At 51.5% G+C, this 25,723-nt stretch overlaps 1 protein-coding gene across 9 annotated transcripts in view; it reads left to right on the forward strand.

Moving 5' to 3' along the window:
* The window catches only part of Plekha6 (pleckstrin homology domain containing A6), a 180,927-nt gene that overhangs the window by 133,395 nt on the left and 21,809 nt on the right, over window positions 1–25,723 (forward strand). For 6 of the 9 annotated variants that reach the window (XM_045159087.1, XM_045159113.1, XM_045159147.1 and 3 more), the window contains 11 exons: window positions 3,235–3,339; window positions 4,732–4,804; window positions 7,547–7,647; window positions 11,163–11,365; window positions 13,033–13,515; window positions 16,216–16,732; window positions 17,111–17,197; window positions 18,222–18,275; window positions 22,867–22,947; window positions 23,878–23,946; window positions 25,483–25,563. In XM_045159087.1, the coding sequence (XP_045015022.1) occupies window positions 3,235–3,339; window positions 4,732–4,804; window positions 7,547–7,647; window positions 11,163–11,365; window positions 13,033–13,515; window positions 16,216–16,732; window positions 17,111–17,197; window positions 18,222–18,275; window positions 22,867–22,947; window positions 23,878–23,946; window positions 25,483–25,563 (1,854 nt within the window). The remainder of the gene's footprint in view (window positions 1–3,234; window positions 3,340–4,731; window positions 4,805–7,546; window positions 7,648–11,162; window positions 11,366–13,032; window positions 13,516–16,215; window positions 16,733–17,110; window positions 17,198–18,221; window positions 18,276–22,866; window positions 22,948–23,877; window positions 23,947–25,482; window positions 25,564–25,723) is intronic. The other 3 variants (XM_045159094.1, XM_045159099.1, XM_045159107.1) reach the window with 3 other exon arrangements.

Consider the following 25,723-nt stretch of genomic DNA (forward strand, 5'->3'; position numbering starts at 1 on the left):
AAAAGTCTAGGAAAGGACCCAGGAAGGTATCCTTGCCCAGTGCTTTATAGTGGTCAAGAACTGGGTGATCTTACTTCAAGCCTTGGCACAGCAAGGGCTGTTTCAGGAAGGAGGTAGGGAGCTCGCTAATACTTTCTCATCACTATGGTAATGCCCAGCAGAAATGAGTTATGGGAGGAGAAGCTGGGCTCCTGGTTTCGGTCCATCATGGTGGGATGGAGCAGGTCAGTTTGTGGCAATGGAGTGTGTGGCACCCCCTTCCTACCAGAGCAACCCAGACAGCAGAGTGAATGGCAGGAACTGAGCCTGGAGGTATAACCTCCAAAGCTCCCCCACGCTGAGTACATACTGTCAGACTATGAGGTTTGAGATAGAGGCTCTGAGGCCAGTATGGGGGTTAATTAAGAATACTGGGGGGGGGGGGGCGCTGGAGAGATGGCTCAGCAGTTAAGGCACTTGTGGGCAAAGCCAAAGGACCCAGGTACAATTCCCCAGTACCCACATAAAGCCAGATACACAAGGTGGCACATGCATCTGGAGTTCATTCTGGTGTGCCCATTTTCTCTCTCCCCCCACTCCTCTCTGTCTGTCTCTCTCTCAAATGAATAGGTAAGTAAACATTTTTTTTTTTTAAGAATGCTTTAGGGGCTAGAAAGGTGGGTCAATTGTTAAGGCACTTATTTGCAAAACCTAATGGTCCAGGTTTGGTTGATTCCCCAGTACCCACATAAAGTCAGATGAACAAAGTGGCACAGTCATCTGGTGTTTGTTTGCAGTGGCAAGGAGCCCTGACGTGCCTATTCTCTTTGTCTCTGTACTTGAAAATAAATTAAAAAAACTTTTTTTCAAAAAAAAAAAAAAAAGAATACTTGGTCTGGAGAGAGATGGCTTAGCAGTTAAGGTGCTTGCCTGTGAAGCCCAAGGACCCATGTGTGACTCCCCAGATCCCACGTAAACCATTTGCACAAGGTGATACATGTGCCCAAAGTGGTGCACATGTCTGGAGTTTGATTGTAGAGGTAGGAGGCTCTGGAGCACCAATTCTCTCTCCCGCTCCATGGCTCTCTCTCATAAAAGACAACCAGTCTCTTGGGCTTGCCTCAAGAAAAGAAAGAAAACAAACAAACAAACAAACAAAAAACAACGAAGCACGGCTTAGGAGGGTTAGGGGAAGAAGGGAAGAAGAGCTGCAACTGGCCCGTAGGCGTACAGTATACAAGTGGCAGCCGACACACGTGCTGCAGGCTAAGGGAGAAGTGGAGAAAGGAGAGATAGAGAGAGAAAAGAGAGGAGAGAGAGCCCACAGCTGGCCTGCCCGGTGTCCTGTCCTCCCTCCCGCAGCAGAGAAGAGAGTAGGCCCTTTGAAAGACGGCTTCATTTTGGGCCAGTTGGGTGGGGGGAGGGGGAGACCGGGCGCTCTGAGACCCTGAGACTGACACACCTTCCACCTGTTAAGCTTCTCAAGTATTCAAGTCACAAGCCTGTGGGGGACATTTCACTTTCAAACCGTATCAGAGAGTTTGGAGTCTGGGGAGGAGAGAAAGATGGGGCTTCTTCCTAGTAGCCTAACCCCAGGGAACAAGAAAGGGTGGGCTTTGCTTCGCAGTGGCCCCAGGAGGAGGGCTGGGCGGGAGAAGGTTAGGGTTAGGGTTTGTGGGAGTGTGAGACCGAGGTAGATGGCTTGCAGATGGAGAGACTAGAGGAGAAGCCGCCCGTGGAGGACACCTTGAGGATTGATTTGTGTGATGTTGGGTCTGGAACCCAGAGCCTTTCATAGGCGAGGCAAGTGCTCCACTGAGCGGCAGCCTTGCCCTTGCCGTTGCCCTTGAAGACAAATCTGGGGCTGCATCTTAGGACAGAGGCATTGCCCTTGAAGGGAGGATGACATTTGTTTTGACATTGGGAGGAGAGAGCCAAAGGAACAGCAGACAGTGCATTTCTAGGTAAAAAGGTGTGAAATTGAGGCAGTGCGTGTCTGATTAGCTACAGTTTCCTCTGTAGGGAAGCCGGGTCCACAGTGGGGGAAAGCAGAGGCTGGGGCGGGGGGAGTGTGCAGGGCTCGGGAGAAATGTTGGGGGAAGGGAGTGGAATTGTTTTCCCTGGCTCAGCCCAGCTGGGGTAGGGGACCTGCGTCTGCCGTGACTCTTATCTCACCCCCACCCCCAACAGCACCCTCTGGCAGCAGCACTGTCCAGAGGCGGATAATTTGATTAATTTGGAAAATTTGGTTTCTTAGAGAAGATGAAGCAGAAGGATGGTGGCTGAGATTTTGAGTCTGGCTTTGAAGGGGAATAAAGCAGGAAGTAACAGATGGATCCAAAACAAAGGGAGGGGTTGAGGAGCTGGGGCGCTCAGGGAAGTTCAAAAGCAGTGCGGGGGGGGGGCGAAGAAGAAAGCCCCAGGGAGGGAATTCTGTGATGGGAAGACGGGCCTGTGGGATGAAGATGCGGGGCGTCTTGGCGTAGGATCTGGGGTTGAGGACATGAAGGTCCTGTAAGAGGCCGGTGAATTGGTCATCCTTAACAGTTATGAGATCTCTCACGGTGATTGCAAGTCTTAGAGTGAACAGGATGATGGATATCAAAATATTAGACTCAAAGTTGGCGTGGTGGCGCACCTTTAATCCCAGCACTCAGGAGGCAGAGGTAGGAGGATTGCCTGGAGTTCGAGGCCACCCTGAAACTACCTAGTGAATTCCAGGTCAGCCTGAGCTACAGTGAGACCCTACCTTGAAAAAAAAAGTCATTTTCTCTTCCAAAAAAAAAAAAAGAAAAGTGGGGGAGGGGCTATGTGACAGTGAAGACTATTATTTTGAGACCCATAGGAAGAACTAAGACTTGAGGTAATGCACTTTTTTTTAATGTGAGAGAGAGAATTGCGAGCCAGGACCTCCAGCCACTGCAATCAGACTCCAGATGCATGCCCCCCCTTGTGCACATGTGTGACCTTGCATGTTTGTATCACTGTGCATCTAGCTTACGTGGAACCTGGAGAGTCGAACATGAGTCCTTAGGCTTTACAGGCGAGTGCCTTAACTGCAAAGCCATCTCTCCAGCCAAGAACCAAGACTTGAAAAGCCAGGTCCTTGAGTTAGTAACAGATCCAAGATTCACATCTGGGTCTCTGGGCTCCAGGGCACCCAGGAGTCAGGTCCTAGCAGGGGCAGCTCTACTGCAGAGGGAGCGAAAAGGGGAGGCAGGAAGTTAGGCCAGCTTCTCTTTTTGCTCCACACAGGCGAATCGAACATCCCGCAAAGCCATAGCCTTCGGCAAGCGCTCACACTCCATGAAGAGGAATCCCAACGCGCCTGTCACCAAGGCAGGCTGGCTCTTCAAACAGGTGAGGCCACCCTGCCATTTTGCCTACCACGACTTCTACTCTCTAAGCAGCACTGTGAGCCCTCTGTGCTTTCAACAGCTCGAGTGCGTTTGGGCGTGCTCTACTGTTGTGTCTGTGAAGATGTCTTCCAATCATATATAGGCTCAGAGAAATTGAAAATCTGGGGCTGGAGAGATGGCTTAGCGGTTATGGCACTTGCCTGTGAAGCCTAAGGACCCAGGTTCGATTCTCCAGGTCCCACGTAAGCCAGATGTATATGGTGGCGCATGTGTCTGGAGTTCATTTGCAGTGGCTAGAGGCCCTGGTGCGCTCATTCTCTCTCTCTCTCTGTCTCTAATAAATAAATAAATGAAAATAAAAAAAAAAGAAAGAAATTGAAAATCTTCCCAAAGTCACCCTGATTAATTACTATCAAATTTGGGAATCCAGGGGAGGGTGGTTTCTGAATGACAGTGCAATATCTGTGGAATATACCTGATTACCAGTCCCATCAGAGCAGCCCGTGGCTTGTTTTCAGTACTTGCCCTTACCAGCCGTGGTGGCATAGGCCTTTAATCCCAGTACTCAGGAGGTTGAGGTAGAAGGATTGCTGTAAATTTGAGGTCAGCCTGAGACAAATTCCTGGTCAGCCTGGGCTAGAGCAAGACCTTGAAAAACCAAAACCAAAACCAAACCAAACCAAAACAAAACAAAACAAAAAATTAGTAGTTGTGCTGGGCGTGGTGGCGCACGCCTTTGATCCTAGCACTGGGGAGGCAGAGGTGGGAAGACTGCTCTGAGTTCGAGGCCACCCTGAGAATTCCAGGTCAGCCTGACCTAGAGAGAGACCCTGCCTTAAAAAGACAAAAAACAGCCAGGCGTGGTGGTGCACGTCTTTCGTCCTAGCACTTGGAGGCAGAGGTAGGAGGATTGCCATGAATTCGAGGCCACCCTGAGACTACATAGTGAATTCCAGGTCACCCTGGGCTACAGCGAGACCCTACCTTGAAAACCAAACCAAAACAAAACAAAAAACCAAAAAATCAGTAGTTGCCCTTGCTGTGTAGGAGTGGGGTGTCTTCTTCAAGTCCTGGGGTCCACCAACTCTTCCCAGACTGCTGTTCCCAGATTCTTGCCTGCCTTTCTGCTCATTCATTCTGGCTCATGTCTTGCCCTCTTTTTCCTTCACTGGGGGAGGCACGGAGCCTCAGAAGGGCAGACCTGCAAGGCCATAGGCAATAATTTAGTGTCACTTCCCAGCGCCTGAGCCCTCAGCTGCTGCCAGGTGTCAGGGAAGGGCTGCAGCTGGACCCAGGATGTGCTTATAGCCGGCACGGGGCTGCCTGATAGCATCTCCCCCACTTCCTGGCCCGGCTCATGGCCCCCATGTGTGTCTGTTCATGTGTCTCGCAGGCCAGCTCCGGGGTGAAGCAGTGGAACAAACGCTGGTTTGTCCTGGTGGACCGCTGCCTGTTCTACTACAAAGGTGAGCTCTCCCTGGGGAAGCGGGATGCCGTCCTGTCGCTGCCCGCTGTGCCTTTGGCTTCTGCTTTGGACGAGCATAGGCAGACAGGGCTCTCCGGGCTCGTTCCTTGTGCCAATAGCGTGGCAATAGGGTGCCACAGCCCAGCCACACATTCACTCACTCGCTCACTCAGTTCCCAGTCATCAGCACTTAGTGAGTGCCTGTTGGTTGGGGCAGGGTTCTGGGTTCTGGTTGGCGGTGCAGCAGGTGAACAGGGCAGCCTTTGAGGTGGTGAACTCCCTGGGAGAGGGGGGGAAAGGGAGTGTGAGGAGGAGCACAGCAGTTACTGTATGTCGATGCTGGTGTCGATTCCTCCTGGTCCCCAGATGTGCAGTCTGTCCTGGGAGCAAGAAGTTGGACCCCTTTGTTTTCTATGGGATCTCAGCCCTGGAACCTCTGCAGCACAGCGTAGATGCTCACTTAGTGCCGAATAAACAGCCAGCCCCAGCTCCTGCCCTCTCTGTGGGGCTCCCCTGCCTGCCCCAGAAGAAAGGAGGGCAAAGATCTGATTAACTTTGATATAGACTCTTCTTGGAGGTTATTTTTTTTTGTTGGGGGGGGTGCGGTTCAGAGTAGGGTTTTACTGTAGCCCAGGCTGACCTGGAATTCACTATGTAGTCTCAGGCTGGCCTTGTACTCATGGCAATCCTCCTACCTCGGCCTCCCTGAGTGCACCTGGCAGAAGTTGTTTTGAGATGTGCACAGCATCAGATATCAGGATGGGCACAGAGGGTATGAGCAAGGGCTGATGACAATGTTGATGGTGGTGTCGGATCAGGCTGTTGTGATGGAGGGAGGTAGGTGGGTGTGGGGGACCAGAAGAGAGAGGGGGAAATGATTTGGAAGCAAGAGAAGCTTCGTTTGCTTGTCCCAGATTGATAAAGCTCTGGTTTTCCCTGGGCCTCCTGGGAGCAAGCGTAGTCAACCATTAACTTTGACAAGCACGGGCTGTACCTGCTAGCCCTCTTGCCCTGGAGCTCTGTTGTCCCTGAGTTGTAGCCAGGCAGGCGCGAGGGATACTGGGGCCAGGCACAGAGAAAAGTCCAAAACTGGGGGAGAAGAATCTGCCTAGGTCCTGAGCCCTGGGAGGCAAGGGCGCCCCAGGGGTCAGCGTTGGGCAGGACTAAGAAAAGCCAGGGTCATGGGCCACAGGTGGGTGGCCTCAGGACTCTACCCCCGTCTTCATGGGAGTAATTGACAGGAGAAGTTTATTTGGGTCCTCAGGTCTGGAGGCTGGCAGGTCTGAGAGATGGCACCTGCTCACGTGCCCAGCTTGGGGAGAGGCGGCTCGCTGCTTCAGCTCATGGTGCAAAGCAGAAGGACAAGAGGGGGAATGTGGGAAAACATAAACCAGGATGAGGGCTTGGCCTTGCAAGTCCCCGCCCCAGAAGAGGAACTCACTGAGAAGGGAACTCCTCTCTTAAACAGCCCAACACTTTTCAGCATTCACACATGGACACAAATCCCAGTGTGAATGTGGACAGGGCCCACTCACACCCAAGCCACACACCTCCACAACCCTGACCCACACTCTGCTGTCTGGACAGTGACGGTCTCACCTCAGTTTCCCCTGAGGCAGGCCTGGGGTCCATCCCCGAGTCCCCTCTACTGTGGTTTACCCCTTCCTCTGGCACCATTGGAAGAGCTGGACAAGCATGAACCACAGACCACGTGCCTCAAGAGTGGTCATTGGGGAAGTGGCCCTTGGGAGTTTATAATCCTACAGAGCTTTCTTCTGAACCTCTCCTGGAGGGTTTTCAGAGGCCTCTGCCTAGGGAACAAAGAGAAATCCTGGGGAAGTCTTGCCATAGCCTCCTAGATGTCCCCTGCCTGTCCCACAGAATGCTTTCCATCCTTACTGCCCTCCTGACAGCACTGGCCAGCTAGGTGATGGATTATGTAGTGGCTGTGTCCTGGGGTGGGTGAGCCAGGATCACACGGCAGTGCCTTCCTGTGGAGGGCAGGGACCTTAACTGTGGCTGCATCTATAGCAGGGAAGGGCGAGGCAGAATTCTGGGGCCAAGAGGGAATTCGGAAAGGGTTATTACGAGGCTGGTCACGGTGGCTCAAGCCTGTAATCCTAATTCCAGCACTCTGAATTCAGAGGCAGGAGGATCACAAGTATGAGGCTCCATAGTGAGTTGCAAGCCAGCTTGGGCTGTCGGGCAAGATCTTGTCTCAACACAGAAACAAACCCAAGGAGTTAGAAGAAAGCAGGAGGGCTAATGACTCCGTCTTGCCCCCTGTGATGTATGTTACTGTTGGAATGGTCTTGCTTATCACACAGGGTAGATAGGCTAGGGATCAGGGTTTGAAGACTAATTCTACAACTTACAATTTAAGGAACCCTGACAAATTGCTTAGTCTCTATGTGTCCACTCCTGAGATGACGCTGTGGCTAATAGTAGAACCACTTCACGGGTCCAGTAAGTTATTGGCTAGACCAGACACTAAAGGAACACCCCAGAGGTGTGAGCAGTTCTTTCCTCGTTTATTTGTGTTTATTTGTTTGAAGAGAGTGACAACTCTCGGAGGGAGGGCAAACCTTCTCTGATTCCACAAGCCTCCTGGAGTACACATGGTGGCTTTGGTGCCTGGCAAGGAGTACTCATTGACACTTACTATTGTAGGGCTGCTGAGCGCCTCGCGTCCCCCCCCACCCCTGCATTGTGCCCACACCCCTTTGTGCCTATGTCCCCACAGACGAGAAGGAGGAGAGCGTCCTGGGCAGTATTCCCCTGCTGAGCTTCCGGGTTGCGGCCGTGCAGCCTTCTGACAACATCAGCCGGAAGCACACCTTTAAGGTCAGCTGGTCTTCCTCTTTCAGAATGGAACGGGGAGAGACTTTGCTCTTCTAGAACATAGGGTACTGGAATAGGGTCAAGAATGTCGCTCCCTGGCATGCATGCCTTCAATCCCAGCAGAGGTAGGAGGATCGCTCTGAGTTTGAGGCCGGCTTGAGGCTACATAGTGAATTCCAGGTTAGCCTGGGCTAGAACGAGATCCTACCTCAAGAAAACAAACAACAACAAAAAAGGAACGACTCTGTAAGGAAGCCCCAATGCAGTGGCAGGGAGGTGAGCAAACCGTGGTCCCTAGACTCTTCACTGTGAGGCAAATGAGACTGTACCGGGGGCCCCTCCTTCCTCAGCATCCCAATGGGTAAATGTCACAGGGGGACAGGTACAGGTATGCCTCAGTGCTGCTGTAGTTGTTTGTTGTTTTTTTTTTAACCAGAGAAGAAAGTTGTGTCCTGATCTTGTCTTGGGCCCTCAGTCTCGTAGCCAGGCTGTCCCTCTGCAGAGCGGGGCTGTGGTGGGTGGGCTCTGAGGTGGTGGCTATGGGAAGGCAGCTTCTCCGTCTTGGGTCCAGGAAACTGTATGTACTCCCTCAATCAAACTCACTCAAAGTTTAATCTTCAGATAATATGAAGAGTTGAATTTCATTCTGGTCTCAAGCTGTAAAATGTGTCACTATAGACAGTTTTTTCCCAAGGTGCTAGGAATGGATCTTGGGCTTTTTGTGGATGCTAAACACCCCAAACTCTTTAGACAACTGGAGAGGACCAGTGCACAGGAAAATGGGACTCTTCCTGCTCGGTGCCACTCCCTCAGAACCCCTGGGGATCTACTCAGCCTGCAGCTGGCTCATCCTCGGCTGGTATTTTTCCACACTTAAAAATTCATGACCCAATAAGAACTATAAAAATCCTGTGCCCTTTGTGTTTTGTGATGCCAAAATAAAAAAGACACACAAAAAACCTAGGCTCTTTTTCCTTTTCCAAATATGAAATTATAATATCGACTCTACATGTCTGAGTACAAAGCCTTTTCTCCCCTCCTTGAGAATTGCTGTCCATGACCCTTAAACCTGTGGCAATAGTTGATAGGTTGAGGCAGGTCACTATCTGGCTCCTAGGCTCTTCCTGCTGTGCAGACCGTGGTAAAGGTGGGCAGCACACACGGGTTCTGCCAGGGAACTAGGAGGGATGGATTTGGTACATAATTAAGTTTCCAGCCTCCCAGGGCCTCATGTGCCAGAGGCGTGAACAGAATGAACAATTGATACCACCCTGACTCCAGGGAGCCAGGTTCTAACTGGGGAAATAGGAACAGGTTGTTTAGCTAACAACAGTCCCACCACCCAGACACATTTGCACCCACACACAATCCACAGCCTGTCTCACCCTCCATACCAGACCTGTCAGAGCATCACACTCCTGCTTGGAGCTGTGCCATTTACAGGCACCAGATAAATGTCCCAGAGTGACTGACACACACCCTGTGGAACACTTGGGTACCCTCCAGTCCTTTGCCATCCGCCCCCCCTGCCCCGCCCCTTCTCAAGGCATGCACTGGCTCTTTAAGGCCCAGCTTGAGGCCTGTGCTCAGTGGCCTACAAAAGGTCTGACTGGGGCTATTCAGTGCCCATCCCCAGGGAAGGGAGGAGAGCTGAGACAGGCATCAGGCTTGTCCCACTGTGGCCACACCAGACATGACTGTTGGATGGCAAATAATGAGGAGCCGGGAATGTTCCTGCTCAGCCACGGGTGAATGCCTTAGCGTCTTTTACCCCTCCCTTTGAGGGCTCCCCAGTAGGACCTCTCCCTCAATTCTCTTTCATATTCCAGGCCAGAGCCCCTCCCATCAATAGCCCAGTCTTTTCCCAGGCCCTCTGCCTTCCCCTGTCACAAATACTTGTTCCTTGGTCTGCATTTGTTTCTTGTTCCCCGTGGCATGTTTTGTCCCCAGCTCAAGCATAAGGACCTGTCTTTATCTTCCTTGTGACTAGTGCCTTGAGCCCAGGAGAGGCTTACTGGATGAATGGATGAATTCATTGCCTACCTGCCCCAGGACACACTACCAGCTCTCCCTCCCTGTGTTCTCCTTGCAGAGGGCTCCCCTGGGCCCTGGGCTCTACTCCTGTGCAGTTCCAAGCCCCCGCAGCCTCCTTGCCCTCCTAGGGTACCCCTCCCTGCTGTCCATCAGCCCCTTGCCTCCCACAGGCCTTCTGCTGAAGGGCGGGTCAGTGGGGCAGGACGGGCACAGCCAAGGGAGTCTCCTGAAGGCTGGGTCAGGAAAGTACTGGAAGGCTATGAGCTTGACTTTGTTGCTCTGGAGAGCTCCGAGTTTAGCCAGAGAGGCTCACCCTTCTCTTAACTCCCAGCAACCCCAAGGGACTGAGGCTAGAGTAAGGCTTGCCTCTGAGACATTCTTTTTTTGTTTGCTTGTTTTTGAAGTAGGAACTCAACTCTAGCCCAGCCTGACCTGGAATTCACTATATAGTCTCAGGGTGGCCTTGAACTCACAGTGATGCTCCTATCTCTGTCTCCCGAGTGCTGGGATTGTGCTGGGATTCAATTAAAGGCATGAGCCTCCATGCCCGGATGCCTCTGAAATTCTTAATAGCACCTGGAGCTTCCCATCATGTGACATAAACCTTTCCCAGAAGATTGAGGGTGTTATCTGGGGAACCCACCACAGTAGCCTGTTTTCCTTGTGCCCTGTGAGCCTTGAGTTTCACCAGGCTGATGCATCAGTTTAGGCCAGAACACTACAGCATCTTGTTTGCTAGCAGAGGAACTGGGTACAACACTGAGGCTCCCAGGCTCACTGCCCACTATAGCCCAGGTTCCCATAGTGTGCACTCTCCATGCCCTACCTCTTGCAGAGCTGAGCTGGGCACAGCTATGTGCTGCTGTCCTTCTGGGTGATTTTAAAAAAAGGTGGGGGGACAGCCTGCAACTACCCCCATGCTCCTTACCATTTCCTGCCTCACCGTCTGTCTCTCCCTCTGGTGTCGGTTGACCTGTCTCTGCCTCTTCTCCTTCTGGCCACGTGAGGATCCCCTTCTCTGAACAGGAGCTCTCTTCTGGGTTCTCGCCCGCTGTGCCTGCTCACAGCCACCAACTAGGTAGTGTGTTCTGTCTGTTTGCCAGTGCGTGCCTTGCATGCCGTGGTTAGGGGCTCCGCTGTCTCCCTGCTGTGAAGCTGGACTTGAGGTGGGCCCGTGTCTAGGCAGCCTCCCCAGCCCTCAATTAACTGCCTGGCAACTCACATGTGGAATTAGAGGGGAGAGTGGGCATGGTGATTGTCCCCCTGCCTACAGTCCCCTCAGGGCAGGTAGGCTCATTGCCTGTCGATTGGGCTACTTGGGAGCTTTGAGACCAGGCAGGTGCCTTGAAAGCAGCTGGGATCCGTGGGGCAGCTGTAGGCCGCCTTCCTCACCTCACTCCTGAGCTCCATCTGGGGAAGAGCTGCGGCCAGGAATGGCCTTACTGACCACCCCTCCTGTGGGGGTGGGTGTCCTCTCCCTGCAGGTGACTGTGTGCTGGGTAGATGAGGCTGGAGCCAGTTCCACGCACTGCCTCTCCCCACAGGCTGAGCATGCTGGAGTTCGCACGTATTTCTTCAGTGCCGAGAGCCCTGAAGAGCAGGAAGCATGGATCCAGGCCATGGGGGAGGCTGCCCGGGTCCAAATCCCTCCAGCCCAGAAGTCCGTGCCCCAGCCTGTGCGTCATAGGTGAGTCCCAGGGTACCTGGCATAAGAGTGAGGAAAGGAAAGGAGGGAACATTCTAGAAGGGCTCAGTTCAAATGCTATTGCTGACTCCATTGTGTGAGCTTCAACCTCCGAAGAGCTCGGGAACTATCTTTGTACACCTAAACAGGAGGTCTGGCTAAGAGTTGAGAGAGGCCACAAAGATTGTCCAGGAGCCAAAAGCGAGGGTCACTCGGCCATTTGCTCCCAATGGGGTCGTTGTTCCAGGTTGTTTGTGTTAAGCACACAACCTTTGAAGAAAGATGGAGTCAGGTTTAAATCACAGGTTGGCCACTAGGCCAGTGTGAGCTCAGGGGCTTGATTTAAACTCTCAGTACCTGAATTTCTTCTCAAAACCAGCTATTATCACCCTCCTGCACGGGGTTGCTGTGAGGACTGCAGTGTGTATTGCATATAAAATCTTGACATGTAGCAAACACTCAACATATGGCTGCTCTCAGCACCCATCATCTTGGTGCCTATCTCTCCTTAACTGGGTGTGGAGCCTTGAGTTAGGTGTTAATGAGGATCCAGAAGAAGGGACTTTACACAGTGTAGGCTCTAAGTCTAGCCACGTGTCTTAGAAACATTTACCCAGCAGTGGTTCAACAGGATGCTTGACTAAGTCAGGAAGCTACAGGGAGAAAATGATCACAAGTTTCCGTCTTTGTCTGCTCTTAGAAGTTTCTTCATTAGTTTCACAAATACTTACTGTAAATATAAACATATTAAGTACTACGCCAGGTACTAGGAACATGGGGAGGAAATGTCTGCCATATTCCCTCCCTGAAGGACTCCACATTCTGACGGAAGTCAGTCCTGGAAGGACTGTGCTTTGGAGAAGGGAGCTGGCATGTTTGCTTGCCCACGCATTTGGAGGTAGCAATTGCTGCCTCTGCTGCCTGCCATGCTTGATCCCACAGTCCTCTAAGGGCAGGCGACGTCATACCACTCCACCAGGGAGGACCTTCCCCCCAAGATTCATGGAGGATAAGTAGCTTTTTTTCTTAAATGTTATTTATTTATTTATTTGAGAGAGAGAGAGAGGCAGATATATATATACAGAGAGAGAATGAGGGAATGGGAGCCCCAGGGCCTCCAGCCACTGCAAACGAACTCCAGATGTATGTGCCACCTTGGGCATCTGGCTTACCTGGGTCCTGGGGAATCGAACCGTGGTCCTTTGACTTTGCAGGCAAATGCCTTAACCACTAAGCCATTTCTCCAGCCCAGGCTAAGTAGTTTTCTGTAGGTCAGAGAATGGGCCTGTAACAAGCCTCTGGCTAAGGACAATTACTGCTGTGAAACCAGGGAGACCAAGACTAGGTGAGGTAACTCATCGTGGCCACAGCTGAGGGCTGGGCTCCACACAGGTAACAGAAGGGAGGGGGCAGGGCCTTAGAAGAAGACCCAACGGGCACAACAAGTGCGGTGTGCATTGGAGAGTTATTATACGTTATCATTGTCATTGCCCAACCAGAACAAGAAGGTAGATCCTGGGAAGCGGAATTGGGCGCTAATGCACCCTGCTTCTACCACCTCCTTCTTGCCTCTTCCTCTCCACTCCTTTTCCCCTGCCCAGCCTGCCACCTCTCCCACTCGACCCCAAGCTGGGCCAGTCAGTGACAGCATCTTTCTTGGCATCCTACAGCCACGAGAAGCCAGACTCCGAGAACATCCCACCCAGCAAACACCAGCAGCAGCCACCTCACAACAGCCTCGCCAAGTCGGAGCCCGAGGCCAAGACTCGGGGGGAGGGAGATGGCCGAGGCTGTGAAAAGGCCGAGCGGGGACCAGAGCGGCCTGAAGTCAAGAAAGAGTCTCTGGTGAAAGTCAATGGCCTCCCTGCTGGACCCGAGCCACCCTCAGAGCCTGGCAGCCCTTATCCTGAGGGCCCAAGAGTCCCAGGGGGTGGGGAGCAGCCCGCTCAACCCAATGGCTGGCAGTACAGCTCTCCAAGTCGACCAGGGAGCACAGCTTTCCCACCTCAGGATGGGGAGAGTGGGGGCCGCCGGCAGAACTTCCCACCGCGCACGGACCCTGACAAAATCGCCCAGCGCAAGAGCTCCATGAGCCAGCTTCAGCAGTGGGTGAACCTGCGCCGCGGGGTGCCCCCACCCGAAGACCTTCGGAGGTGAGGTGGGGGGCCTTGGGAGGGTGTTATTGCTGGGGCACGAGAAGGGGGAGTAACCTGTGGGACATTCCTTGCTGAGAACCTTCTGGAAGCTGACTGAGTTGGGAAGCGAAGACAGTCCCTGATTTCAAGCTTGTCCAAATCTTTTGTTGTACTGTGGCTCCATCCTGGGTCTGCCCACCGCCTCTGATTCTTGCTCTTCTGTTTGCTTTCTTCGGAAGAAAGGACACACTCAGGCATGATGGCAGAGGCAGGAAAACCAGGAGTTCAAGGTTATGCTCAGTGACACAAGCAAGCTGGAGGCTAGCCTGAGCTGTATGAGACTCTGTTTTGTTTTTTTTTTTTTAAACAATGACATCAACAACAGGGTGGATGGAGTGCTCGGGTGTTACTCCCGAGGGTGTTGGGTAGGCAGAAATCAGGCAGGAATAGGTAGGAACCTTGAAGCTATTCTTATCAGACATCCATTCATGCTGCAGATCCTATATCTTCCCTTACATGAAATGGACTAGCCACCAACAAACTCATGCTATTTTATGAACAGCTCTGTTATTCCATTGTTTAAAGGAAGTTGTTGGTTTGTTTTCAAGGTAGGGTTTCACTCTAGCCCAGGCTGACCTGGAATTTACTATGTAATCTCAGGGTAGCCTCGAACTCACAGCAATCCTCCTACCTCTGCCTCCTAAGTGCTGGGATTAAAGGCGTGCACCACCACTCCTGGCTAAGGAAGGTTTTTAAAAAACATTTTTATTTATTTATTTGTAAGGAGAGATAGAAGACACAGACAGAATGGGTACACGAGGACCTCCAACTGCAAATGGACTCCAGATGCATGAACCGCTTTGTGCATCTGGCATGATGTGCGTACTGGGGAATTGAACTCTGGTCGTTAGGCTTTGCAGGCAAACACTTTAATTGCAGAGCCATTTCTCCAGTTTTTTTCGAGGTAGGGTCTCACCCTAGCCCAGGCTAACCTGGAATTCACTATGGAGTCTTAGGATGTCCTCAAACTCATGGCGATCCTCCTACCTCTGCCGCCTGAGTGCTGGGATTAAAGGTGTGCGCCACCATGCCCGGTGGAAGTTTTTTTTTTTAATATATTTTATTTATTTATTTGAAAGAGAGAGGCAGATAGATAGAGAGAGACCAGGCATGTCAGGACTTCTAGCCACTGCAAATAAACTCCAGACACATGCACCACCTTGTGCATCTACTTTTTGTGGGTACTAGGGAATCAAATCTAGGTCCTTAGGCTTTCCAGGCAAGTGTCTTAACCACTAAGCCATCTCTCCAGCCCCAAAACTATACTTTATTTATTTGCAAGGGAGAGAGGGGGAAGAGAGAGGGAAAAAGAGAGACTGGGATGTCAGATTTTGCATGTAAGTGCCTTTAATTGATGAGGTATGTTCTCAGCCCAGAAGTTATTTTTTTAAAAAATATTTATTGTCGGGTGTGGTGGTGCACGCCTTTCATCACAGCACTCGGGAGGCAGAAATAGGAGGAGCATCATAAGTCTGAGGGCACCTGAGACAACATAGTGAATTCCAGGTCAGCCTGAGCTAGAGTGAGACCCTGCCTCAAAAAAATAAAAATAAAAATAAAATGTTTGTTTATTTGAGAGAGAGAAAAGAAGCAGATAGAGAGAGAATGGGCATAACATGGCCTCTAGCCACTGCAGTGAATGAACTCCAGACACATGCGCCACCTTGTGCACCTCTCTTTATGTGGGTGTTGGGGAATCAAACCTGGGCCATCAGGCTTTGCAGGCAAGTGCCTTAACTGCAGAACCATCTCTCCAGTCTCTGGTGGTGTTTTTTTTTTTTTTTAAAGAATATAAAGTATTTCTTTTGTCCTAATACTATCCTTGATGATCAGTTTGCCCCATGGATAAATCTGATGACCGGCTTTCAAATATTTGATGACATTTACTGAGCCTAACAGTATTTACCAGAAGCTAGCAGCTCCTTCCTTGGGGATGTGAGCAGCTTCAGGGGTTGCAAGTATAGGCTCAGGAGGGGTCCCTGGGTCTGGGAGAAGTCTGTCCTGTAACAGGCTAGAGTCTCACTGCTAATGGTCAGGCACTGGGCATTGGTCTCTATGAAGAGTCCCAGGAACTAACTGGTTCTGTCTTGACAAGATCATGTGATCCAGAAGCCACCTTTTAGCAGGGTGTGGTGGCACACGCCTTGAATCCCAGCACGTGGGAGGCAGAGGTAGGAGGATTGCAGTGAGTGCAAGGCCATCCTGAGACTACATAGAATTCCAGGTCACCCTAGACTACAGCAAGACCCTACCTCAAAAACCAAAAAATTAAAATTAAAAAAAGCCGTCTTTTCATCATCAGGTGCCTGGTGCATTCGGCACTTTCTTCTACCACCTATCCTGGAAAGGGCCTGGTTCACATTTAGATGGTAATGGCAGGACTTTCACTTTAAAGAGACAAGATTGAGCTCTGGTTGGTGCAGTCTTCTGCCCCAGGGTGCAGGTTGAGGACGGGGTTTTCTCTCACCTCTAGAGTAAGCCTCAGCCCCCTGCCTGGGCAGTGGCCTCCCTTGTCTGCCTTGGGTATGCTGGTTCAAATACCTCCTGTGAGCTGGAGCACTGGGAGATGAACTGGTACACAGGTGGGTGCCTGGAAATGTGTCCATTTTTTCTGTTGCCCTTATAACGTCCTCTCTGTCTCCTCTCTTCCTCCATCAGCCCTTCCAGGTTCTACCCTGTGTCCCGCCGAGGCCCTGAGTATTACAGCCCCTACTCCTCCCAGTACCCGGATGACTATCAGTGCTACCCACCAGGGGTACGGCCAGACAGCATCTGCTCCATGCCAGCCTATGATCGGATCAGCCCACCCTGGGGCCTGGAGGACAAACGCCACCCTTTCCGTAATGGGGGTGGCCCTGCTTACCAGCTGCGTGAATGGAAGGATCCCACCAGCTATGGGCGGCAGGATGGTACCGTCTGGATTCCCAGTCCCTCCCGGCAGCCAGTTTATTATGACGAGCTGGACGCTGCTTCCAGCTCTCTACGCCGCCTCTCCTTGCAGCCCCGTTCCCACTCCGTACCCCGCTCGCCCAGCCAAGGCTCCTACAGCCGTGCCCGCATCTACTCCCCGGTCCGCTCACCCAGTGCCCGTTTTGAGCGGCTGCCACCTCGCACGGATGACATCTATGCTGATCCTACTGCCTATGTGATGAGGCGATCCATCAGCTCCCCCAAGGTGAGTCACCAGTCTGCCCTACCTTCCTCTTCTCCTGAGACTGTCTGCTGAGAAAAGGGGAGATGCTGGGGCTGGCGGGGTGTGGGCTGCTAGGCTGTGGTAGGTCCAGGCATCTGCCCAGGAGAGCTGCCTTGGGGGGTTGCTCTGTCTCCAGAATAGAAACCTGCTCTCTGTGACTGTCTTCATAAGAAGGCAAAAAGGGTCTGTCTTTTCCCATCTTGAGGACTTGGACAGGTTATTATAAGGAGAGCTGCTTATGTATTTTAGTTTCAAATCTGATCCGGGACAATATACAGACATCCCTAACTTTCAACTTCAGTTGTTGGGGACGTGTCCTAGCCATACCCTCTGACCTCTGCAATCCCCTTTCTGTTCTAGCATGATTACCTGGGAGACAGGCGCCCAGTCCCTGCAGGACTGTTCCCCTACAACTACCCACCGTCCCCCATGGTCCACGATAAGATGGTACGTCCTCTCCCCCCCTCCACTTGCTCTGCTTAGGACCTCCTCTCCTTGCCTCCACCCAAGGTGGAGCTGAACTGGGGCAGGTGCCAGGCATGCTCTGGGCCCAGTGTCGGCCCATACGTTTTTAGCTGCCTCTGGATACCTCCTCTTTTCCAGCCAGGCCTCAAGCCGCCATGCAGAAGGCCTTAAGCCCTACTACAAAAGGCCTCAAGTCCCAGCGCAGTGTTTGGGGCCAGTCACCTCTTCTCCTTTGCACAGAGCAGGGAGCCTGTGCCCTCTTGCCCCTCCCCACCCCCGCACGACCCTAGCAGCATGCAGGCGGAGGGGTCAAGACCAGGCTAGGTAGGCAAGGGCATCTAGATTTTTCTCCCTTTGGGCATTTGCCTCCAACTTGCCCTTTGCTTGGAATGCTCCCTGTGGAGAGGGGACAGGTGGTGTGATTGAGGAAGAAAAGACTTTCCGTACTGTGCCTGCTCCTTTTCTCTCCTTTTTCTATTTGTCTCTTCCTGGGATGCATTCCCTTCTCCGGGAGGACTGGATGCACATGCTCTACGTGGGTGGGTTGGGGAGACCCATGGGGGCTACCAGGATCTCTGACCCTACATGGCACCGAGAGGGCAAGGTGGAGGAGGTTGGGCAGGTATGAGGAATGCCAGTCCTACGCGGATTATTACTTTCCCAGTGTCCAGACTAGAGTCTTGACACACCGTAGAGGTGTCTTTCCAGAAGCATCTTATTTTTCCAGAAAACTCAGGAACAGCTGCTTAGGTTAGCTGGAGAGGTGCAGACCTAGAAGAGGTGATGGCGAGTGTGTCCCTCCACCTGCCCATGGCCTCACGCCTTCCCGTCCCCAGAACAACTCAAAGGACAAGACTGAAGCTTCTCTTTGTCCGTGCCCAGCTAATTCTTAACTGCTTTGCTTCTTCTTCTTCCTTTTTTTTTTTTTTTTTTCAAATTGTTTTCTTTTGTGTGTTCCTGTTTGTTTGTGTTGCTGGTTGGCCCCTTGGCCTCGGGCTCCGGGTAGGATGAACTTTTAGATCTTCAGTTGCAAAGAAACCTAGAGTATTTGGACCAGCAGGTAGGCAGAGCTGGTGCCCTCATCACCCCCCTGCCCTCCTGTCCTGTCTCCCCATCCCTCCCCACCCCCACACCCTCCAGCCATTTGACAACCTTTGTTGATGCCACCAGGACACAACAAAGTGGCTTATATTTTAGTTGCTACCTCACAGCCTTTTCCAAAGCTCTTAAAGGTAGTTGGGGCTACCTAGGGGAAGAGGCATATAGATGGGCACACGAATAAGTAATGTCACCTCCTGTTTACTCAGTGCTCAGCCCTGTGGAGCTACCCTCAGTGGGCACATGGTAATCGGCATTTTTGCTGAAGAGAATAGAGACTGAGGAAGCTCAAAGTGTGGATGTAAAGTGGCCGGGATTAGTGAAGCCTGTATCTGAGAGATCCACTCATATTCCACAAGACATTGTTAGGCTCTATAATTTGTGAGCTGAAGCCTATAGAACTGCTCCAGGACAGCTTAGAAAGTGATATGAGTTCCATATGTTAGTTCCTCAGCAGAGCTCTTCTGCATACCCAGCGCATAATCCTGAAAAGTCAGCATGGTTGAGAGAAGTGGTAACGTCAACACAGTTTGACCAGTGAGCAAGCTGAACAGGCAGTGAGCATTCCAATGAGACACGGGCTGCCTGGCTTCCACTCCAGAGATCTAAATCCTGGCTACCTTGTCTTTGAAGCCAAAGGAAGTTTGTTATATGAAAGCTGGTGGTTGGAAATAGGCTTCGAGTCAGTGAGCTGGGTGATTCTGTAAGCATATGCTCTCGGGCTTAGGTGTGTGCCACATACTACAAGGGACACGGAAATGCCCAGTATTGTCTTGTGCAGGTCTGGGATGGCAGAGACGCTGGTACTGATAGTAAAAATGGTAGCAGCCTTTATTCTTCTTCCTTGCCTTGTACTACTGTAAGCAGAATAGGGCCAACTCCTTTTAAAAAATATATTCTATTTTTATTTATTTGAGAGAGAGAGAAAGAGGCTTATATATAAAGAGAATAGGCACACCACGTCCTCTAGCCACTACAAAGCCAAATCCAGATGCATGTGCTACCTTGTGCATCTGGCTTACGTGGGTCCTGGGGAAATGAACCTGGGTCCTTTGGCTTTGCAGGCAAGCACCTTAACCGGTAAGTCATCTCTCCAGTCTCCAACTCTTTTTTTAAAATATATTTATTTATTTGAGAAAGGTGTATATAGATAGATGGAGGGGAGAGACGAATAGGTGTTCTAGGGCCTCTAGGCCCTGCAAACAAACTCCAGACACATGTGCCACCTTGTCCATTTGGATGACATGAGTACTGGGGAACCGAAGCTGGGACCTTAGGCTTTGTAGGCAAGCACCTTAACCATTAAGCCATCTCTCCAGCCCCCAACTGTTTTTATTTTTATTTTTTTTTATTTTAGAGAGAGAGAGAGAGAGACAGAGGGAGAGAGAGAATTGGCACCCCAGGGCCTCAGCCACTGCAATTGAATGCCAGATGCTTCTGCCATCTAGTGGGCATATGCAACCTTGCGCTTGCCTATGGTCACTGTTGAACACCATTTTACAGCCAGGGAATTAAACCATAGAGAGGTTAAATAACATGCCAAAGCCACAGCTGTGAATAGCGACACGGGTTTTGACCTGTTGATAGCTGAGAATCTGATAGGTGACAGAGCTGGGGTCAAACCTTATCAGTGTGAGTCCATGCTTTTAAAGTTCCAGGAACCAGAATCTTAAAATTGCTAAAATCTTAGCTATGACTGTACATTCTCTCAGTCACAGCCTTGTGACCCGCCGTCTCAGAGGGTTTCCCTGTTGTGATGAGATCATCCTGGTGGAAGACCTTACACACTATGGAAGCTCTGATTGCCACAATTTAGTCATCAAGGCCAACTTCTGACCCTCAAGAACTTTGATTCTTATTCTATTTTATTTTTAAAATTTTTTTGTTTATTTTTATTTATTTGAGAGCGACAGAGAGAAAGGCAGAGAGAGAGAGAGAGAGAGAGAACAGGCATGCCAAGGCCTCCAGCCACTGCATACGAACTCCAGACACATGCATCCCCTTGTGCATCTGGCTAACGTGGGTCCTGGGAAATCAAGCCTCAAACTAGGATCCTTAGGGTTCACAGGCAAGCACTTAAGTGCTAAGCCATCTCTCCTCCAGCCCTGATTCTTATTCTAAAAGCAACACATTATATCCATACCATAAGTATCCCAGGCCATGTGAGGGTAGGTTCCAGGATGTCCACGCAGAGCGTGACTAGGAAGCAAGGCATGCAGTGTCTTGAAATGGGAAGGGCCAGGGTTCATAATGCCCCCTCTAGTCTTCCAAGCAGGCTGTCTTCTCGGTGGCTTTGTGGCTGGCTCTCTGCTCTGTCCATCGTGCCTGGCCACTCAAGCATTCCATGCAGACGGGTGAGGGGCTTCAGAACTCACCTACCCGAGGTCTCACCTGTAGGTGATAAGAGGCACTTCTGTGTAATAAGGGGTCAGATGCAGCCAAACGGTGCCACACTCGTCCCGGTGCCACACTAGTTCCAGTACTGCCCTTCACAAGAACCTTTTTTTCAAACCTTGGAAATGTCACTTCATCTTTCTGAGTCTGTTTGCAGGCATGGTAGAGGCTGTTCTTCTGCCTCACAGAGGCGTTAGGGGAGTTAGATGGGAAAGCACACAGCCTCGTCAGGCTGTGTTGGTGAACAGCACTGTTACTTTACTGTTCTTCTAACCCTCAGTAGGAAGCATCCTTGGGGCACCACTCACCAGCATCAGGCACTGGATCACGTGCTTTCCTACGAAACCTCCCTAACAGTTTGGAGAGACAGAGATAGCAAACAGGATCCCTGTTGAGGAGAGGCCTGTGGAGAGCTCACAAGGCTTTCAAAGCATGACAATGGCACAAATGCACAAGCAGACCAGCCAGGGGAGCATCCCACTGCATGCCGTTGGTGCTACAGACCCCTTGTGGAGAAGGAGCAAGGTCAGTGGGTGACCAGGAAGAGCTTAGGCCTCACCTGTCTTCTCGAAGCTTGATGATAGATCTGCCTCATCTCCTATACACTCACATGCGTGTACACAAATGTGTCCACATGCACACACACAAATACACTTACACGCACACACACACACACACGCAAAGAAGAGAGGGTTAGGCTTAAGTTTGGATCTTTATAGAAAATGCCACTGACATTCTGTTGACTTTTTAATTAAGACTCAACCTCATAAGCATTCTTTTGAAAACCTTTTAAATCACTTTATAGTATAGGAAAAAAAGGGTAGAAAAATCAGATGCTAGGAAGGTTTTTTATTTATTTATTTTTTGTTTGTTTGCTTTTTCGAGGTAGGGTCTCATTCTAGTCCAGGCTGACCTGGAATTCATTATGGAGTCTCAGGGTGGCCTCGAACTTGCAGTGATCCTTCTTCCTCTGCCTCCCAGTGCTGGGATTAAAGGTGAGCGCCACCACGCCTGGCTTTGAAGGTTTTTTAACCTGCGGATGGGGCGCTGGGTGTCTTGCCCTGTCCCATAGCATGCAGAAACAAGGCTACGTTCGGGCTGTGGCCTCAAAGGGGTAAGAAGAAGAGAAGATAGCAGACCTGACCAGATTGGGAAGACCATGGAAAAGCCATGACCCAGATGATCATTCTCAATGTGGCTCTGTCCTCCTTCCTTCAGCCATTTTCCCTCCCAGAACCTTCTCCTGCATACCTCCCTCCTGTCTTCTCCCACCATCTGCTGTGAAACAGTGATGTTAAAGGGACACAACAAGAACATCCCCACAGGCTCACTTTTGATCCTCTCCCACTGGAACCAGTGGAGGCATGAGAGCATTTCTCATTGATCTGGTTGACCTGTCCTTCTTCCTCCCCTCCTTCCCTCCTTCCCTCTCCTTCCCACTCCTTCCCACTCCTTTTTATTTGACAAATCATTTTCCCCTTCAATTTCCTCATGGTCCTTGAAATACAAAATTGACATCACGGAGAGCTGTGTTCCAACACCGAGTGTCCCTTTAACCTAGCCCGCTTATTTTGGCCTCCTTCTTTGCTCCCCAGCTCATCCAAGATCCTTCTGGATGCCTCTAGCCCAGCTCTGGGAACCATTTTTAGTGAGATCCTTCCACATGACAGCCAGGGGTGGGCAGTTGGGTGAGGGGGGATGGCAGAGGTCCCATGCCTGATCATTTGTGAAGGCCACATGGAGAGCAGGTCCCAGGTTTTCCATTTTAGTTCAGCTGAGTGTGGATTTGGGGGAATCAGCCTTTCCAACAGCATGGTCTCCATCCAATGCAGTGTGAGAAGTGGGAAGGAAAGGACAGCCTTGGGTAGTGTGGTCAGGCATCCTGAGGAACAGTCCTGCACCTTGGTCTCTCCTATGCTGCCAGTGAGAGTGAGCCCCGTGGCCCCAGCACCCTGCCAAGACCTTTCTGCTAGGGCAGCACCTTTCACTGCTGGTCCTGAAACAGTTCACAGGGTGAACCATGGTGAGGCCAAGCACAGGATGCTGGAGGCCCTCAGATCAGCTGCCCTTCCCTGCCTCCTGCAGACAAGCCCAGGGGTGTGTGGGGAGATAACCAGACCTGGGGATGAATGAATCGTCCGTTCCTTCCTCTGCTGCAGATGAGTGAGAGCGAGACTCTCATCAGTATGGTGAACCGCATGGTGGAGAACTCCTCCCCCAGGGCCCAGCTCTTCATGCAAGTAAGGCCTCCGCCTGCCAGCATGGTCCCTGTCACCGCCATCTCAGCTGCTTGTGCATGGTTGGGTCATGCCCTCCGGGATGAGGCGCACTCCACCATTCCACTCATCTGGCAAGCCTCATCTTCCCCGAGCAGGCTCTGCCTGGTCTTCCCCCCAACCCCAGCTCCGCTGTCACCTCCATTCCTCCACATTCGTGGGTAAACCCAAGGCCCATTCGCCAGACCATCAAAACAGCCAGCACTGACATCTCATGCCACACTGGGGATTGCAAACCTGATTTTTGAATGTTCAGGACTCACAGTTCATATTTGCTATGCTCTTAACAGACATTCTTGGGGCTCAGGGCATGAAGGGCCACCTGGAACCATCCAGTCCAGAGGAGTGCACAATGTGCTATGGCTGCCTGTGGTGGTGTCGGGACAAGGCAGAATTAGCCAGACCTAAAGATGCTTCTGGATTCTTGCCAGTCCTGGCTTAGGTGCTGACCCTCTGATTGATATTTAGTCTGTAAGGGCAAGTAGTTCTGGAAGGTTTCTGGTGCGCATTCCTGCCTTGCACGTCCAGACAGCCAGAGGGGTTGACTGCCATTTTCAAGGTTGTTACCAGAAAGCCTTTGGGTGCTCTGCCTTCTTGCACATCCTCTTGGCTGTGGTTCTTCGAGGTTTGGAAAGTAGAATTAAAGAGCATGAGGCCAACCGAGGTCTAACTGCTCCGAAATCATCCAAGGGTATTTGGGTGGACTCTACATTGCACCATCGCAGGCCCCCCAGCCAGGGAACAGCAAACTAGCTTGGCTCCCCAGCACGGAAGCAAGCAGAGGTGATGGACAATGACCTGCGGCAGAAACAAAGCAGGATTGTGACGCCAGCCGGCCCGTCTGTGGCCCGCCTCTGCCTCTGTGCTGCAGTAACCAAACCCGTGTTCCTGCAGGTCCCTCCATACCCAGAGGTGTTCCGGGATGGCCTCCATACCTTCAAGCTAAATGAGCAAGACACGGATGTAAGGGCAACTCTCTCTGTTCCCACCTCACACAGCAGCCTTTTCCCACTGTCTTCATCCTGACTGTCCATTATGCAGGCTTCTCCTCTGTTCATGTCTCTCTCTCTCTCTTCTTGTGACACTTCATATATTTGATTCATGTCTTCTTTTGTCCATGAACATAACATTCCACCTACTTCCCCCCCCCCACCTTCTTTTCTCAGACTTAACAGACTCAGCCCTCGCCTCCCACGCCGGCTCCATGCATCTGTATTCAGCTAGAAACTCCTCTCTACGGCAGTGGGATCTGCTCATGGCAGGAGCACGGGCTGTTGAGGAGACAAATCCATCAGTCTTCTCTGTGTCCAACGTGATGTTAGACTCTAGAGATAACTAGACATAATGTAACCTGCTTCTGCCCTCAGGGAGCTTCAGGCAGTGGGAAACAACAGGTGGTGGAATCAAATTCATTTACTGAATGGAACCCATGTGGTTGGTGGGTCAAGACCAAAGCAGGCAGCCTATGAGAGAAGCCTTGAATGAAAGAGCCCCAGCGGGCGGGCAAGATCTGGCTCAGTAGAAAAGATGGAAGGTCAGGCATGAATAGAGATGTGGACATGAAAAGCATAGGTCTTTCCAGAAGAGGCTAGTTTTGCCTGCTGCCTTCCCGTCACCTAGGCAGCGGACCTGTACCCCAGGACGGGGAAGGAGTCTATACAGGCAAGGACCAGAGCTAAGAGGAGCTGGGGGTAACCCACCCCAAGACCTTAGTTGGAAGAGGAGAGGTCAGGGTCTTGGAGCAAGAGAGAAGGGGCCAAGGGGTCAGTTCACACTGAGCTTATTTCTTCTAAGACTGCTTTTCTTAATACCTTACCTTTCCTCTCATGTATCTGAGAAGATGAGGCCCCACTGCCTTCTCAACCCTGTGTGAACTGCACTCCTGCAGGGGTTGGGGATGCAGCACCCTAACACTTGACTCTCGGCCTCCTCTCCTTGCTCAGAGAATAAGCTCATCTCCCTTCCTAAGACGGAGACTCAGGGTGCTCTTCCCCAGAGCCTCCAGGTCAAGGCGAAGGCCCAGGGTTCTTTAGCAGGACAAAGAGGAGGTATTCAGAGGCCAGGCCTGGCTAGCCCAATTCCCACATCCCCACCAAGCCACTTCCTCATCCCCTTCTAATTCTTTTATTTTTTGCCTGTGCGGGTATATGATGTGTGTATGTGTGAATATGAATATTTGTATGCGTGTCAGGGGAGGCCAGTAGTTGCTGCTGAATGTCGTCCTTAGTATCTTTCCATCTCATCTGTGAGATAGGCCCTCTCACTGAACCTAAAGCTGACCAAGTTAAGCTAAGCTAGATGGCCAACAAGCCTTAGGCATCTGCTTGCCTCTGCCTCCCCTGCACTGGGATTGAAGGCACGTGCCATCGTGCCCAGCATTTGGGTCCCGGGAATCTGAACTCAGGTTCTCATATTTGCACAGCAAGCACTTTCCCCACTCAGCCATCTCGACAGCCCCCCAATTCATCCTTTCTTTCTTCCTCCACTCTGGGCCACCAGAAGCTGCTGGGCAAGCTGTGTGAGCAGAACAAGGTGGTGAGGGAGCAGGACCGGCTGGTTCAGCAGCTCCGAGCAGAAAAGGTGAGTGCTTGGGGTGCCTGGGAGGTGGGGCTGGCTTGGACAAGCTCTGTGTTGCCGTCTCCATCCTTACCGGGCTGGTGCACCTTTGCCTTCCTTGGACTGCTGCCCCACCCTCACTCCGAACTGCCAAGTGTCTCCCAGGAGCAGTAGCCATTGTGAG

This window comes from Jaculus jaculus, chromosome 1 (genome assembly GCF_020740685.1).
Source record: "Jaculus jaculus isolate mJacJac1 chromosome 1, mJacJac1.mat.Y.cur, whole genome shotgun sequence".
NCBI lineage: Eukaryota > Metazoa > Chordata > Mammalia > Rodentia > Dipodidae > Jaculus > Jaculus jaculus.